This window comes from Balaenoptera musculus, chromosome 13 (genome assembly GCF_009873245.2).
Source record: "Balaenoptera musculus isolate JJ_BM4_2016_0621 chromosome 13, mBalMus1.pri.v3, whole genome shotgun sequence".
NCBI classification, from domain to species: domain Eukaryota; kingdom Metazoa; phylum Chordata; class Mammalia; order Artiodactyla; family Balaenopteridae; genus Balaenoptera; species Balaenoptera musculus.
Window position 1 is genome coordinate 29,348,070 of NC_045797.1, and position 14,373 is coordinate 29,362,442.

General features: G+C 36.3%; 1 protein-coding gene across 5 annotated transcripts in view; it reads right to left on the minus strand.

Annotated features, from left to right (window-relative positions):
• Positions 1-14,373, minus strand: part of ZNF638 (zinc finger protein 638) — a 97,096-nt gene that overhangs the window by 74,875 nt on the left and 7,848 nt on the right. For all 5 annotated transcript variants that reach the window (XM_036872333.1, XM_036872334.1, XM_036872337.1 and 2 more), the window contains exons 2-3: positions 9,134-10,649; positions 4,699-4,760 (exon numbers count right to left, since the gene is read on the minus strand). In XM_036872333.1, coding sequence (XP_036728228.1) covers positions 4,699-4,760; positions 9,134-10,447 — 1,376 coding nt within the window. In that variant the 5' untranslated portion in view covers positions 10,448-10,649. The remainder of the gene's footprint in view (positions 1-4,698; positions 4,761-9,133; positions 10,650-14,373) is intronic.

Consider the following 14,373-nt stretch of genomic DNA (forward strand, 5'->3'; position numbering starts at 1 on the left):
AAATCAAGTGAGGTCAAAACCTTACTAAAGGTAAAGTGGTTTTTATTTGTTGATATTTGTCTCAGACATTGTTAGCAGGTTAACTCAAAAGCAATTCTGAACTCTCTTTTCCCATGCCTGCCTCCACAACAAAGGCTAAAAAAGCTAAATATTTGCTTTCCCAGCCTCCTTAGAAGATAGCCAGTGATAGGTACAAACCAATGAGACAGCCATAGGTGCAAAACCACTGGCAGACTTCTGAGAAAGCTTCTGCCCACTTCTTCCTGCTTTAAGAGCAGACATGATGCATCTTCTAACTATAATGTGGCAAACTATGAAGGCAAAAAAACTTAACTTCAATCCAATGTATCTATCACCCAGCATCAACAATTGTTAAAACATGAACAATTTTGTTTCATCTACTACTACATTTTTAAAAACTTTTGTTACTCTGTACCATCTAAGAAGATACGAAGATACATTTCCGGTCTCATGTTACTGTGTTTAAAAGCAAGACCTTTGGGAGTTCCCTGGTGGTCTCCTGGTTAAGATTTGGCACTTTCACTGTTGGGGCCTGGGTTCAATCCCTGGTTGGGGAAATGAGATCCCACAAGCCATGTGGTGCGACCAAAAGAAAAAAAAAAAAACTAAAGCAAGACCTTTGGAATCAAACACAGCTGGGTGTAAGTGTAGGTACTGCCACTTAATGGCCATGTATCTGAAAGCCAGTTACTTACTATGAGTAAGCCTTAGCTTTCTCTTATGTACAATGCTGGAAATATAGCTGGTTGTGGACACACAGAAGTTATTAAATTTCCAGAGCTTTCCAGTTCAAGAGTGGGTAACAATGTTTCAGATGTGAAATGATGTTTCAGAACTAGGTTAACTGCTAGAATACATATTCTTGTCTCTGCTGCCCAGAGCAGAAAGATAAAGCATACATACTATTCTGCAAATAGAGTTTGGACTGCCTGTATATTGCCTAACTAGTTTTTTTTTTTTTTTAACATCTTTATTGGAGTGTAATTGCTTTACAACGGTGTGTTAGTTTCTGCTTTATAACTAAGTGCATCAGTTATACATATACATATATCCTCATATCTCTTCCCTCTTGCGTCTCCCTCCCTCCTACTATCCCACCCCTCTAGGTGGTCACAAAGCACCGAGCTGATCTCCCTGTGCTATGAGGCTGCTTCCCACTAGCTATCTATTTTACATTTGGTACTAACTAGGTTTTTAAAATGTGTTTCAGAAGCATGATACATAAGCAATATAAACATAATGGCTAAGAACAAGAACCTAAGTAAACGACATTATCTGTATCCCAATGTGATGCAGTAAGTATACACATCACCTATAAAGTTTTTGTGCCAAAACTGTTCAACCTGAATTTAATGAAGAGGAAAAAAAACCAAAAAGGTGCAGAATGTGGAATATTCTACAAGACAACTTTTGTGGACATTTCAGAAGTCAACCATTGTGAAAAATCCTCCTCAAAAGGATATTGGGATTGACATACATACACTATTGATACCATGTATAGAATAGATAACTAGTGAGAACCTACTGTATAGCACAGGGAACTCTACTCAACGCTCTGTGGTGACCTAAATGAGAAGGAAATCCAAAAAAGAGGGGATATGTGTATATATACAGCTGATTTACTTTGCTGTACAGTAGAAACTAACACAATATTGTAAAGCAACTACACTCCAATAAAAAAAATTTAATGCTAAAAAAAAAGTGTAGGGGTGGGGTAGGCAAAGATAGTTATAAAGGCATTTTGGAAACAAATGGCAAAATTTGAACTTGGCCTATGTACTGGAAGGCATTATGAAATCCTTGTTAATCACTGTGTTATATTGTGGTTATAACACATAACCATTGTAGAAAAATTTCCTTATTCTTAAGAGACAGATGTTGAATTAAGGAGTAAAGTGTCATAATGTCTGTAATTTATTTTCAAGTAGTTTTCAAAAACTATAATATTAAAAATGTACATATAAAGATATAATAGATATGTCAAGTGTTAATAATTGGTTAATAAAGACAAAGACTATATGAATGTTTATTATCCCTTCAACTTTTTTGTGGCTTAGAAACTTTTCAAAATAAAATGTTGAGAGGAAAAAAAGGAGCAAAGATCCATGAGTTAGACAGATTAGTTGTGCCAATTATTTGCTGTATTGTAGTAGGGAAGTTGCCTCTCAGTTTCCCCACTGGTAAAAATCACAAATAATCATTATACATATATCTCATAGGGTTGCTTTGAAGATTAAAGACACTGTGTAAAGCACTTAGAAGAACGCCCAGCACACAATAAGCATACAGCTCTTATTATTTATTTTTAATACTAAAACTTTAATGCACTATTATCTTTTCTCAAGTTAACCAACTACTCTTATGTCATAATCCAGAAAGATCCAAGACAACGAGAGAGAAGAGATAATCAGCCTTAAGAAAAGGAATAAGAACCTAAATATACATCAGCAGAGGAATGACTAAACAGATTAAGGTTTAGAAACACAACGCAGCTTAAAAAAAAAAAAAGAATGAAGTAGCATATATTGTGCCATGGAAAAATCCAAAGCACCTAATCAAATCTAACATATTTGTTAAATTTTTTTTGCACTAGAAAGCCATAAAGAAACTATTCAAGAGCACATAACCTGAAAAACATAAAAATGTAAAACAAGCAATGAAGTAGCAGGCATGGAAAGCACATGCTTTAAAATCAGCGTCCTGGAGACTTCCCTGGTGGCAGAGTGGTTAAGAATCCGCCTGCTAATGCAGGAGACAGGGGTTCGAGTCATGGTCCGGGAAGATTCCACATGCTGCGGAGCAACTAAGCCCGTGTGCCACAACTACTGAGCCTGTGCTCTAGAGCCCATGGGCCACAACTACTGAGCCTGCGCTCTAGAGCCCATGAGCCACAATTACTGAGCCCTCGTGTCACAACTACTGAAGCACACATGCGTAGAGCCCATGCTCCGCAGCAAAAGAAGCCAGCACAATGAGAAGCCCACGCACCTCCACGAAGAGCAGCCCCACTCGCCACAACTAGAGAAAGCCCACACGCAACAAAGACCCAACACAGCCAAAAATAAAAAATAAAAATAAATATAAAAAAAAAAATCAGGGTCCTGTGTGCATTAAAAAAAAAAAAGGCTTATCTACACAAAAGTCTTTAAATAGGCATAAATGCCATTTGATGTAGTAAATTAATGACAGTGCATGTAGCTAGAATCCTCTTACTAGCATTAATGCCTACCTACAGCAACTAACTAACTCCCACCTAAATCCCTTACCTTCATAAAAATGAGACATCCCATTGGGTATCTGTGGGAAAATCTGTGGCTTAGGAGAGATTTTCCACTTACAGTGGCAGTAAGGCCTATCCAATTTAAGTAACAAATTATCTCCGCATGATAACCAATGTTTGTGTGCACACATCTATACAGGTAAGCAACTCTATTATTAGTCTATACAATTAAGGTAGGGCTTATATCACACTCAACACTTGACACCAACCGAGGTTCAGTACCCTATTCCTGCAACCATTATAACTGGTTTAGAGATGGACAACTAACCCACAGTGAACCAAAAGAGTCAAACCAAGGACTTCCGCAGAATTTATGAGGAAAGAAGTGTTTTTATTTATTTTTTAACTCCTGGAATTGCTAGCTATACAGATCACTTAAGTCTGGAACTAAGGGGGTCACTTTGCTTTGTGGAGAAAAGTGTGCCTTTCTCATGAGGCTAAAGCAGAAGAGAACAGCCAAGAAACGAAAATATTTCTGACACTCTGATTTTTGTTTGAGCATCTTATTCAGCTGTTCCTGAAACTAGAAACACTCCTTAAGCTTCCCAGTTAAATAAGCTAATAAATTTCCTTACTTTAAAAAACTAGTCTGAGTTAGGTTTATCACATATGACTAGAAGAGTCCTGAATAATCTCAAAAAATTTTGTTGATATTTCATAAAGAACAACAACAAAAAACCAAAACAGCTGCCACAAATCCATTTGCTCAAGAACATGTTATTATCATCAGTATAGTGACCAGGAATTTGACACACAACTATATCAGTATATTTAATGATGTTAAAAGGAGCACAATTTAATTTTATGTAACTCCAGGTGATATTAGAGAATACTGTTAATATCACACTTTTCACCTTCATAGGTGCCCTGTCTTAAAGAAGGAAAAGGTCAAAGAATTGAAGAACCAATGTTGAGGAAGCACCACATCTAGCTTGTTCATCTCCTACTTAAGGTTTTTTCTGAATATAGGTTCTAAACCAGGAGAGGTTTAGACCTGAAATTAAAGACTAGTGTTTGGTTTGGGTGGTTTTTAGTTTTTTATCCTTTGGGAAAGGGGTGGGGATGAGGGGGAAGAAGTGTAGGAGAAGGGTAGACTATGTGCTCTGAAAAAGATAAACCATCCCAAGGGAAGGCAAGCCAGCAGGAATGAACCAATGATACTAAAGTTACCTACTGGGATTAAATTAGGAAGGAGTCAGAAGAAAGGACCATATTTAATGCTCTCCTTTGGGGAAAAGATTAAATATATTTGTATATTAATATTTCAAATACACAATAGCTTTCTAAAAAAATATTTTTCTCCAACGTACCACACTAAAGGTATTAAGCAGTCATACCTGAAACATTATTTATTTTGTAAACTTGCTACTTATAAAAAAGGAAAAAATTGTTCTTACTGTTGACGTAACTGTCGGCAGCTCTCAATATGAGTAGATGTATTTTGATGCTGAATCCAATCCTATTGTAAAAGGAGAAGAGTGCACAAATTAGAACATTCCTTATTTGACTAATGAAATTAGGCTTTTTAACATGACACAGTATACTTTGTTTTATCAAAAATTAACCAATTCTAGTTATAAATACCATTTGGCTACAATAAAAATTTTCACAAACAAAAATAAAAGGCCTCCAAACAAAAGCACTTAATACCAACTCATTGATGCCATTTTAAAACATTTTAGTATAGAAAACATTTTTAAAATCATACCCATGGATACTCGTTTTGAAGTCAAATATACACGTAAACTTGGAGAAAATAAAAGCATGGATCAGAAATAACTCATCTCAAATATAAAACACTACTACAGAGAACACCAAAAAACTCTATAAATAGAATGGTATCGTTCTATAAAATATAGTCTAAAATATAGTCTCTAAAATATAGTCTCAATGCCTTACAACTCTAAAATTCAAGCTAACAACATTAACAACAAAAAATCCTACCTCTTAGGCCAATACTATTCCAAGCAAGGTACTCACTATGTACTGGCAAAGGATAAGATTAGTAAAAATATGAAAAAATGCTGCTGATCAAATCTAATTTATTTTCAGGATATAATGAAAAGTAATATCATTTCAAAGACATAATATCCCTTACATATAGAGCTTTACAATGAACAAAATGCTTTCTTATACATAACTTCATGTGTCACAAAGCTGCCCTAAAATTACATTCTGTATCCATAAAAAGCTCCTGGAAGATACATCTGATTTTTTTTTTAAAGGCAATACAGTTTTCAAAGATACAGTCCCCCAAACGAAACAGTTAGTTAAAAGCAATGTGTATATTACTCAATGTTTTATTGTTTCTCCAACATTTGGAAAGGCAGAAAACTTACTGAACAGTTCCATATTTTAACGCTTTCCTTGAGGAAAATGTTATTCACTTCCATTTCAAAAACATTTTAGTTTGTCATTGCCAAAGACGAACTAGAAATATCCAGAGTTAAAAACAACAGTTGACACTAATTTTGGAATCTGCCTTGTTGAGAACTATCTGAAAATAAGTGCATGCTATTTGCAATGCTCAGCAGCAGGTTATGACAAACCCTAAATTATTTCATTAAGCCATGTAACTCATTGTGGATTGCAAAAAAGAAATGTCTGCATATCCTGCTCAGTGATACAAATATTTAGAAAGCTAGAAGAGACTGGCAGTTAAGAGTCTTTAGTACTGTTAAACCCATGTCTTTGACATTAACTGGATATTGCTTACATCAGACACACTGGCAGGTATCAAGTTGGGCATGATTTATTTGGACCATAAAGTGTTTTATTTGAATAAATTGCCGATATTTAAAAATCCAGAGATTTCCAGCTTTTCTTGAAAAAATATGAAGATGTAATTAATACTAGACATATATTTGATATAGCAACCAACAGGTGATGCTGACAGCTAACTTACTTAGGGCATACTCTCTCCAGTTCTACACACACACACACACACACACACACACACACACCCCCTTTTAATAGGTCCGCTTTACTCACTGACATTACTCGCTTTTAAGCTCAGTAAATAGATGTACACCACCCCAATTTCTAGACTCTCCAGTAAGACAAGGGTCCAAGAGCAGTACTCCTCTCCAGAGAAAAAGTGATAATTATCTACTAAGCAGGAGATGCTGCAAGGACTGTAGACTTGAGTGGGCCCAGAATCAAACTGTGAAAATACCTACCCATATCAGAGCTCACTCTCTGTCCACCAACTATTTCAAAAATCTTTTGTCAGTATTTTCTCAAACTGAATTATTTCAGTCAAAAAGACATGGCTTCTAAACCAACTGTGACAGTCAAAAAGACATAACTTCTAAACTAAGGTCGGCTCCTCCTCTGTCTGAAACCCAGTTTAGAAAAAAAATAATTTCACATTTTCTTGTTGTCTTTTTCAGGCTATAGTTTTAAAGACTCAGAGATGGGGAACATATTGTCAGATATTACTTAGCAAGAAAAAATTTGCAGTTGGTAATTTATATTTATTGGTTACATATTTATAATGTCAAATACATGCACACTTACAAGGCAGCAAGATATATCACAGAAACAAGAGAGGTAGTTTGTACTAAGTCCATGTTCACAAATCCCTATCATTTGTCATCCAGTAGTGAAGAATTCATTAGTTAGGTCCATTGTGTTGTTCTATTAAAAGGTATCTGTTCATTTAAAATGGCAATCAATCTCTGTGAATTCTAATAATCGTTAAATGATTTCTTTTCCTAATTTTTACTTTTATCATAGTAATTCATACTTTCACCAACTTATACTTGAATAACTAGGGAAGTCTCGAATTAGGTGCCCTACCCTCTCTCTTCTCATTTCTATTCATCTTGTACACGTCAGTCAGATTTATCTCCCTGAAAGACATTTTTAATGTGTCACTTCGCATGTCAAGAACCTTAATTAGCTTCCTAATGCCTCTCACCTCAAGTCTAAAGTCCTTAGGCTAGCTTTTCAAGGCCCCTCAAACTTACTGTTGTTGCTCCTATCTGAAATGTCATCCCTCCTCCCCTGGGTATATCTAAGCCTACTCATCATTCAAGACCCATCTTCGACCTACTCCATGAAGTCTTCCCTCCCAGACCACTCTAATCCAGACAGACTTAGTGCAGTAGTCCTCAATCAGTCTTATTTAACTGGAGTACGGAAGTCTTCTGATGTCAGAAAGTATATTATACTTTCTAATTACATACTGCTAAATATACAATAAGTGTCAGTAAATTGATAATGCTAGCCTGAACTGATATGTCTGCAATCAAACAGAAATATTAAATATCTCTCCCCCAACAGCATAACCAAACAATTATGAACCATTTGTTACCCTCCAATTTTTAAAAAATTCTTTAGGTGTATAATTTTTCTCCTCAGTGAGACTGTAAAAACTGCTTAAGAACAACATGTAAACTTTATATAGTTCTTTATTTCCATCCCAGCACCTAATATAGTCATGTACAAAACTAGTAATCAGTAAATAGTTACTGAATAAATGTATATCTTTTCTATTCACCAGATTAAAAATTAAAACATTTAAGATATTTTTCTTGGATTTATCATGACTAACTGGAAATTCAAAATAAATGGAATACAGGGGGCCTAACACTCAATTCAGTACTTAGGCCAGGGCTACTTACAGATTTTAACTAAGTGCTATAAATTATTCTGAGATTTTTCAAGACTTTGCTATCCCCTGTGATAAGGCAAGGCAATTATTATTTTATTAGAACTCAGCAAATATGGCTAAAATGAGATAGAATGCTGATTTCCTTTGCTGGCGTTAACCTTTATGACAAAAGCATCAGTTTTAGGTATCAGATTCTTGTTGGCTGAAACCTGGTGAGTGGGAAATAGAAAGACAATAAAAGGGCAGCACTGGAAGGAGAAAAAACAAGAGAATTAACACTGAAGACTTTTAAGCCTATTCAAAGTATACAACCAATGCTATGGCCTTGAATCAAAGCTTTTTCCCATGGGAAGTACATTCCTTCCTGACCACTTGTATTGAATAATATACATCTTCAAATCACATTAGTAAATAGAAGAAACAGTGGTTTCCAAACATATGTAAGTAAATAAAACATACTTGGAAATTTCTACTCAAATCCACCAATGATTACTATCAAACAGTATAGTCTACATTACTCTTCAGCACCTCTGTAAAACACTTCATTCTAACTATACTAACCATGAAGACACCTAAGGCTTCTTTGTTTTTTAAAGACTCTTCTCTCTAAAGTTCTATCATTCTACACTCTATGCTCTGAGCCCACAGCTGGTCCGAATAATTCATCTTGACTCAACTTTGCTATGGATTAGGTTATTTGAGGAAGCTCCTCCTCATGAAACGCTAAAAATCCTAATTCAGACAGAATCAGAAGATATTTAAATCAACATTAACTCTCTTTAGCCCAAGACCGATAGATACATGCAAGGCTACAACAGACTGTCTCTTAAAAGTGTGCAGTACAAATGTTTTATTCCAAGTTTTTATTTTTATACTAACAGATTCTCTTATTTAGATAAAGGTAACTCATGTGACATTGTCTTATAAGTACAGTTTATGTCATATCAATTTTATGTTGCATTTTCTGGGATAACTTCTCAGAAGTTCAAAATAAATGGACAGACCCATGTGGTGTGCCCAGTCACAGGAATACAGAAAGCCTAACACCCAATTCAGTACTTAGGCCAGGCTACTTAAGATTACAACTAAGTGTTGATGTTGCAATCAAAATTTCTGCCTTTTCCTTAATGACTAGTTAACACCAGCATACATGAGAATTTAGAGGAAACTTGGGCGCTGAGTATCATGATACAGTGATCTTTAAAAACACTCACCTTCAAATGACTACATTCTACGTTACACAGAGAACACAAATGTGGAAATATTCTTGGAGACGCTGCATAATAATCATTCATCATAGAAGGAGTTGGAAGTCTCTTCATCTTCTGGGCATCAGCATGTGAAAACTTTGGTAGCCATGATGCTTTCACAATCCCAAAGGGAGACTGAATGGGGATGTCAGCCTCTGACTGGTAATTCTTTTTACTTCCTCCCGATCCATGTACATTAGATGAATTAATGACAGGTTCACGTGGGATCCGATCTTGCTGGCTTACAGCTGAAATTAATTCCGATGAAAACGGTTGCTGGTTCATAGGAGGAGGAATCAGAGACTGACTCATTGTCTGGTTAACTGGCTGGCTAATGGATTGGCTGACAGATTTTACAGGTTCAAGGACTGACTGTCCTCCTGAAATGTGTAAGCCTGACATCTTGCTTCCACTCTCAACTGGGAAAAAGGACTGATTATTGGAGGACTCACTGGGGAAGTCCATCTGTCGAAACACATCTTCAACAGGAAACATAGAATTACATATCACATTTGGAGCAGCAACAGATGCAGAAATGCTCGGCTGTGACCGAAATTCATTCTTGACCTCATCAGTTGGAATTTCAGGATCGTAAATACGTACTTCAAGTGGATCTTCTGTGTAGCCATACTTGCTTGCATGCCCATAATCAATCACATTACTCGAAACTGCCTCACTACCAAGTGTTTCTTTATTTCTGCTCTGAGAAGGTAAATTAGGTAATCGGCGCCCCACTTTTCGCATTCTTATATCCCTCAAAATTAATGGCATATTTTCAGGAGTTAGTTGTTCATCAGGATAGCGACTGAGTTCTTCTAAATCTTCATTAGATAATCCAAAACTTGCTAAAATACTTGAGGCACTCTCTTTTGTATAGCGGCTCTGTACTTTAGGACTCTGCTCTGTAACCTGCGTTACAGAACTCTGTTTCACTCCCACTGATGCAGACATATGAGGCTCATCATCCCACCGGCTACCATGAGGCTTCGCCTTCTTTTGTTGTGCTTCATGAAAATCCAATTTTTCTTTGGTCAATCTTGGATCAGTTCGGTGTTGAGTTACCTGAACATTCATTCTCTGTGGTCCCATGTTCTGATAAGATTCATGGCCAGCAAATCTGTGTGGTATCCCACGGGCTCTCCCTGCTGGGTAAAATCTTGGAAGACCCATTGATCCAGGCCTCATAAATGGTCCTGGAGGCCTCATCCCAGAAGGGTTAGGTGCTCGTGGCCTCTGAAGTGGAAAGTTTCCTCGAGGATTAAACCTGGGTCTCGACATGGCTATTTTCAAGAAAGCCTGATTTAATAAAGTATAAGGTGGTGTTGAACTATGTGAGGCAACGGCATTCAGCTGCTGAAGCGCCAACTGAGTCTTAATCTGAGCAAAGTGCAAAGGAGATGGGCCCAACAGAAGTGGGTTTGCAATGCCCAGGTTCAAGGAATTCACAAGTGGTGCCAAATTTTCCAAGAATAACACAAAGCTGAAAGTTAAAACACAAATATTAGATCATTTTAACTCAAACTACTTCATGAAGTGGGTTCTACAGCCAGTGTAAAACATTTTGAAACAAAGCCATGAAACCATTCTGCATTTCATACACTTTTAGAGTGTTTACGAGGATTTTAAATTTTCCCCAAAACCTTCTCTTCTTTTCTTTCCCGAATCCAGAACACAAACCCCAAACCTCAAGCCAGAGTTCATGTACACTGCGTTGCACTGGGTGCTGTCCTAGGTGCTGAGCAGTAATTACAACTCCTTTTAAAACTTCTTAGAAGTGTCCAAATCCTGCATGCCACTGGGGGATGGGGTGAGAATATACATTCAGTTGCTGTGGTAAGTTCTCAGAAGTTGTTTCTTTATCATCATAGATCTTTTTCCCCCTTCTTTTTGATTTTAGTGGAAAGGAATGAATTCAGAATCATTCAATTTATTAAACATTTTTTGTCTAATATGACAGTCACTATGGAGTTTTCAAGCCAAATAAAACATGATTCCTGCCAAAGTGCAAGCAATCTAACAAGAAAAACAAAATAGAGTTTTTCATTATTACAACAATGCTAAAAAGCATCATAAAAGGATTTATTTCTGTAAAAGGTCATGAGTGTTTGAGTTGAGTTTTATAGGATGAGTATCTTCTAGAGTTTTGAGGGAACTGGGGTAAGAGAGAGTTCAGATAACAAGGTCTTACTAAACATGTGTTTATCAAATTTTTTAAAATGTAGAATAGCCTAGGTTAGGGCTTCTGAATAAAACACTGTAATAAGATGAAACAGCTTGCTAGGATGATTTAAAATTTTAAAACTAATTAAACTTATTAACTGCATGTTTCTGACAAAGCTATAAAATTCTGGACCAAGACAAAATATAGTTTCAGTTAATATATGTGATTCTTCATTAACCCCAGGACTATTTAATAAAATTATCTATGAAGACAAAAAAAAAAAAAAATTGCCAAGAACCTCTCTCCTTTATGCCAACTTTTAGCTACTGTTTTTACTGACTTTGGAACTTTCTCCCAAAACTATCCATTTTCAACCCTCTGTTCTCTACACCAATTCCTTTAGTCAATGAGGCTCAAAAACATTTTATTCTCCATTTCTAACTAATCATAAAATTCTACGTATTCCTGTCGATGTCTCTTATACTTTCCTTTCTCCTTTCACCACCACCACCACCCTACTGCAAGCTCTCATCACTCTATACCACAGCTGGCCTCCATCTCAATTCATTCTGTCGTTACTGATTAATATCCCTGAAACACTTCTTTTATTATCACCCCTCTACATAAAAATCTTCACCACTTTACTGCTTCTCATAAGATAGTGTCCAAACTTGTCAACCTGGCATTTAGTATATAACCTAATCCCAATCTACCTTTCACACTTTCCTAGCCAATAATACTTAATGAAAAATTTTTACTACAGCCAAATTGGTCTATTTGCAATCTCCTGACCACTTTCAACACGTTCCATACTTTATTCATACCTCACTACCTAGAATACTCCTAGCTCTCTGAATCAAACTCAATCTTCAAGATTGTTTCCAAGTCCCACCCCACAAGAATCTCTTTGATCATCTCCTATGGCACACATTAAGCTATTAATCTAATAAATGCAGTAATACATGCAATGTTCAAATTCATTTCTAAGCTAGTAATTATCTCTATATGTCAGATGAGAAGGGTTTGAATTCTACCAGATTCACCATTTACTATTAAGATTTTGGGCAAGCTACTTAATCTCCAGAGCATCAGTTTCCTCATCTGTAAAAAAGGAAAGTATCTTCCTCTATGGATTACTGTTAAGGACTAAGATGAAATACAAACATGTACAGTGTCTAACAAAGGAGCTGCCCAATAAATGTCAGTTTCACTCTCCCTCCCCTCATTCCACTGAGCAGGGGTCTTTCAGGCAGACAAATCTCACTCCTAAGCATCAATACCTTTTCATCTCTGCCTCTGCAAAGCAGAGGGTAGCTAAATTTAGGGGGGCAAAAAGGGTAAGAGATGAGTAAAAGCAGAAATCATCAAAATAATTTCTATCTCTATTCACATACAACCTCTTTCTATCTTAACAGATTCAGAAAAATAGAGTTAAATCTCTTGAACACAAAACCTATCCTGGAAGAACTACAACACAATAGGTGCTCTGGAAGCCCAAAAGTAAAAGCAATCCAAAAAGCCAGCTGTGCTTTATAAAAGTGTTTTGAAGCAATTAATTCCTGATAATGTCAATATCTTAAAAAAAAAAAAACTCAAAATGCAAAATGATCAGAAAAAGGCAAGCTTCCCAGCTACACAATAGTACGCTCCAGTCTAACGTTAACACTTTTTCCTTGGCTGTTATAAACTGAAAATCTACAGTTATCCACATAGATTCGTTGATGCACTAGCATTTAAAGAATCAAATGTTGACTCAAGTATCTAGCAAGTGAAATGATGAATTTGGGATTTTCATTAAAATAATCTAGAAAACAAAGAGTGCATGTCGGCGGGAGTGAGGGGTGGGGTTTGGTGAGTGAGAAGTTAGATGAAGCACAACTGGCAAAAATATTTGTTGTGGAAGCTGAGTGACGGGTCCAAAAGGATTTATCACCTTTCCTCTCTACTTTTTTACGTGTTTGAACATTACCAAAATAAAAAATTAAAGTGCTAAATATTAAGTACGACATTTTTAACAAAACAAAAAAAGAGGGTGGGAGAGTATAAAACCAACGTAACTTCATACTTCTCAATCTAATTTAATATTATCACACCAAAGTCTAACAAAAGCCAAAATCAGCTAATTTGCTATGATTAACAGGCAATGTATAAATAACACGCAGATTAAATCTAAAATCTCATTTTAGTTCATTTTCCCCTACATCATTCCTTCCCACCTGACTCAACAGACTTATTAGATATTAAACAGTTTCATATTTCACTCTTTCTCTGTGTGGAAAAAAGTTAAACTATTTGTGAGATGAAAAAAGTAAAATTAAGCAAAACAAGCAAAGGACTCTTGATATGAAACCGCTGATTAAGAATTAGGTTATGCCACACCAAAGAAAATAAACCCTCAGTCTTTTGAGAATGAAACTGATATAACCTAAAAACAATGTGATAAGAAACAAGAGGGCTTCCCTGGTGGCGCAGTGGTTGAGAATCTGCCTGCCAATGCAGGGGACACGGGTTCGAGCCCTGGTCTGGGAGGATCCCACATGCCGCGGAGCAACTGGGCCCGTGAGCCACAACTACTGAGCCTGCGCGTCTGGAGCCTGTGCTCCGCAACAAGAGAGGCCTCGATAGTGAGAGGCCCGCGCACCGCGATGAAGAGTGGCCCCCGCTTGCCACAACTAGAGAAAGCCCTCACACAGAAATGAAGACCCAACACAGCCATAAAAATAAATAAAAAATAAATAAATTTAAAAAAAAACAAAAAACTTGCTTCCTCTTAAAAACAAAACAAAAAAAAAAAAAAAAAAAGAACCAGGAAGACAAGGGTAAATTTGGCATTAACACCTGGAAAACAACTGAACAAATAAAGACAACAATTATAAAGCCTTCTTCACTTAACTCTGGGAGTTCTGGCCATAAAGAGGTTCATTCACCTAATGGAATTTACAGAGAGCCAACACATCAAATCATTAAACTAACTTGGAAAAATCTGAGTTGGGATCTGAGTTCTTAATTATTAACTCCTCTGAACACAACTGCAATTAAATAA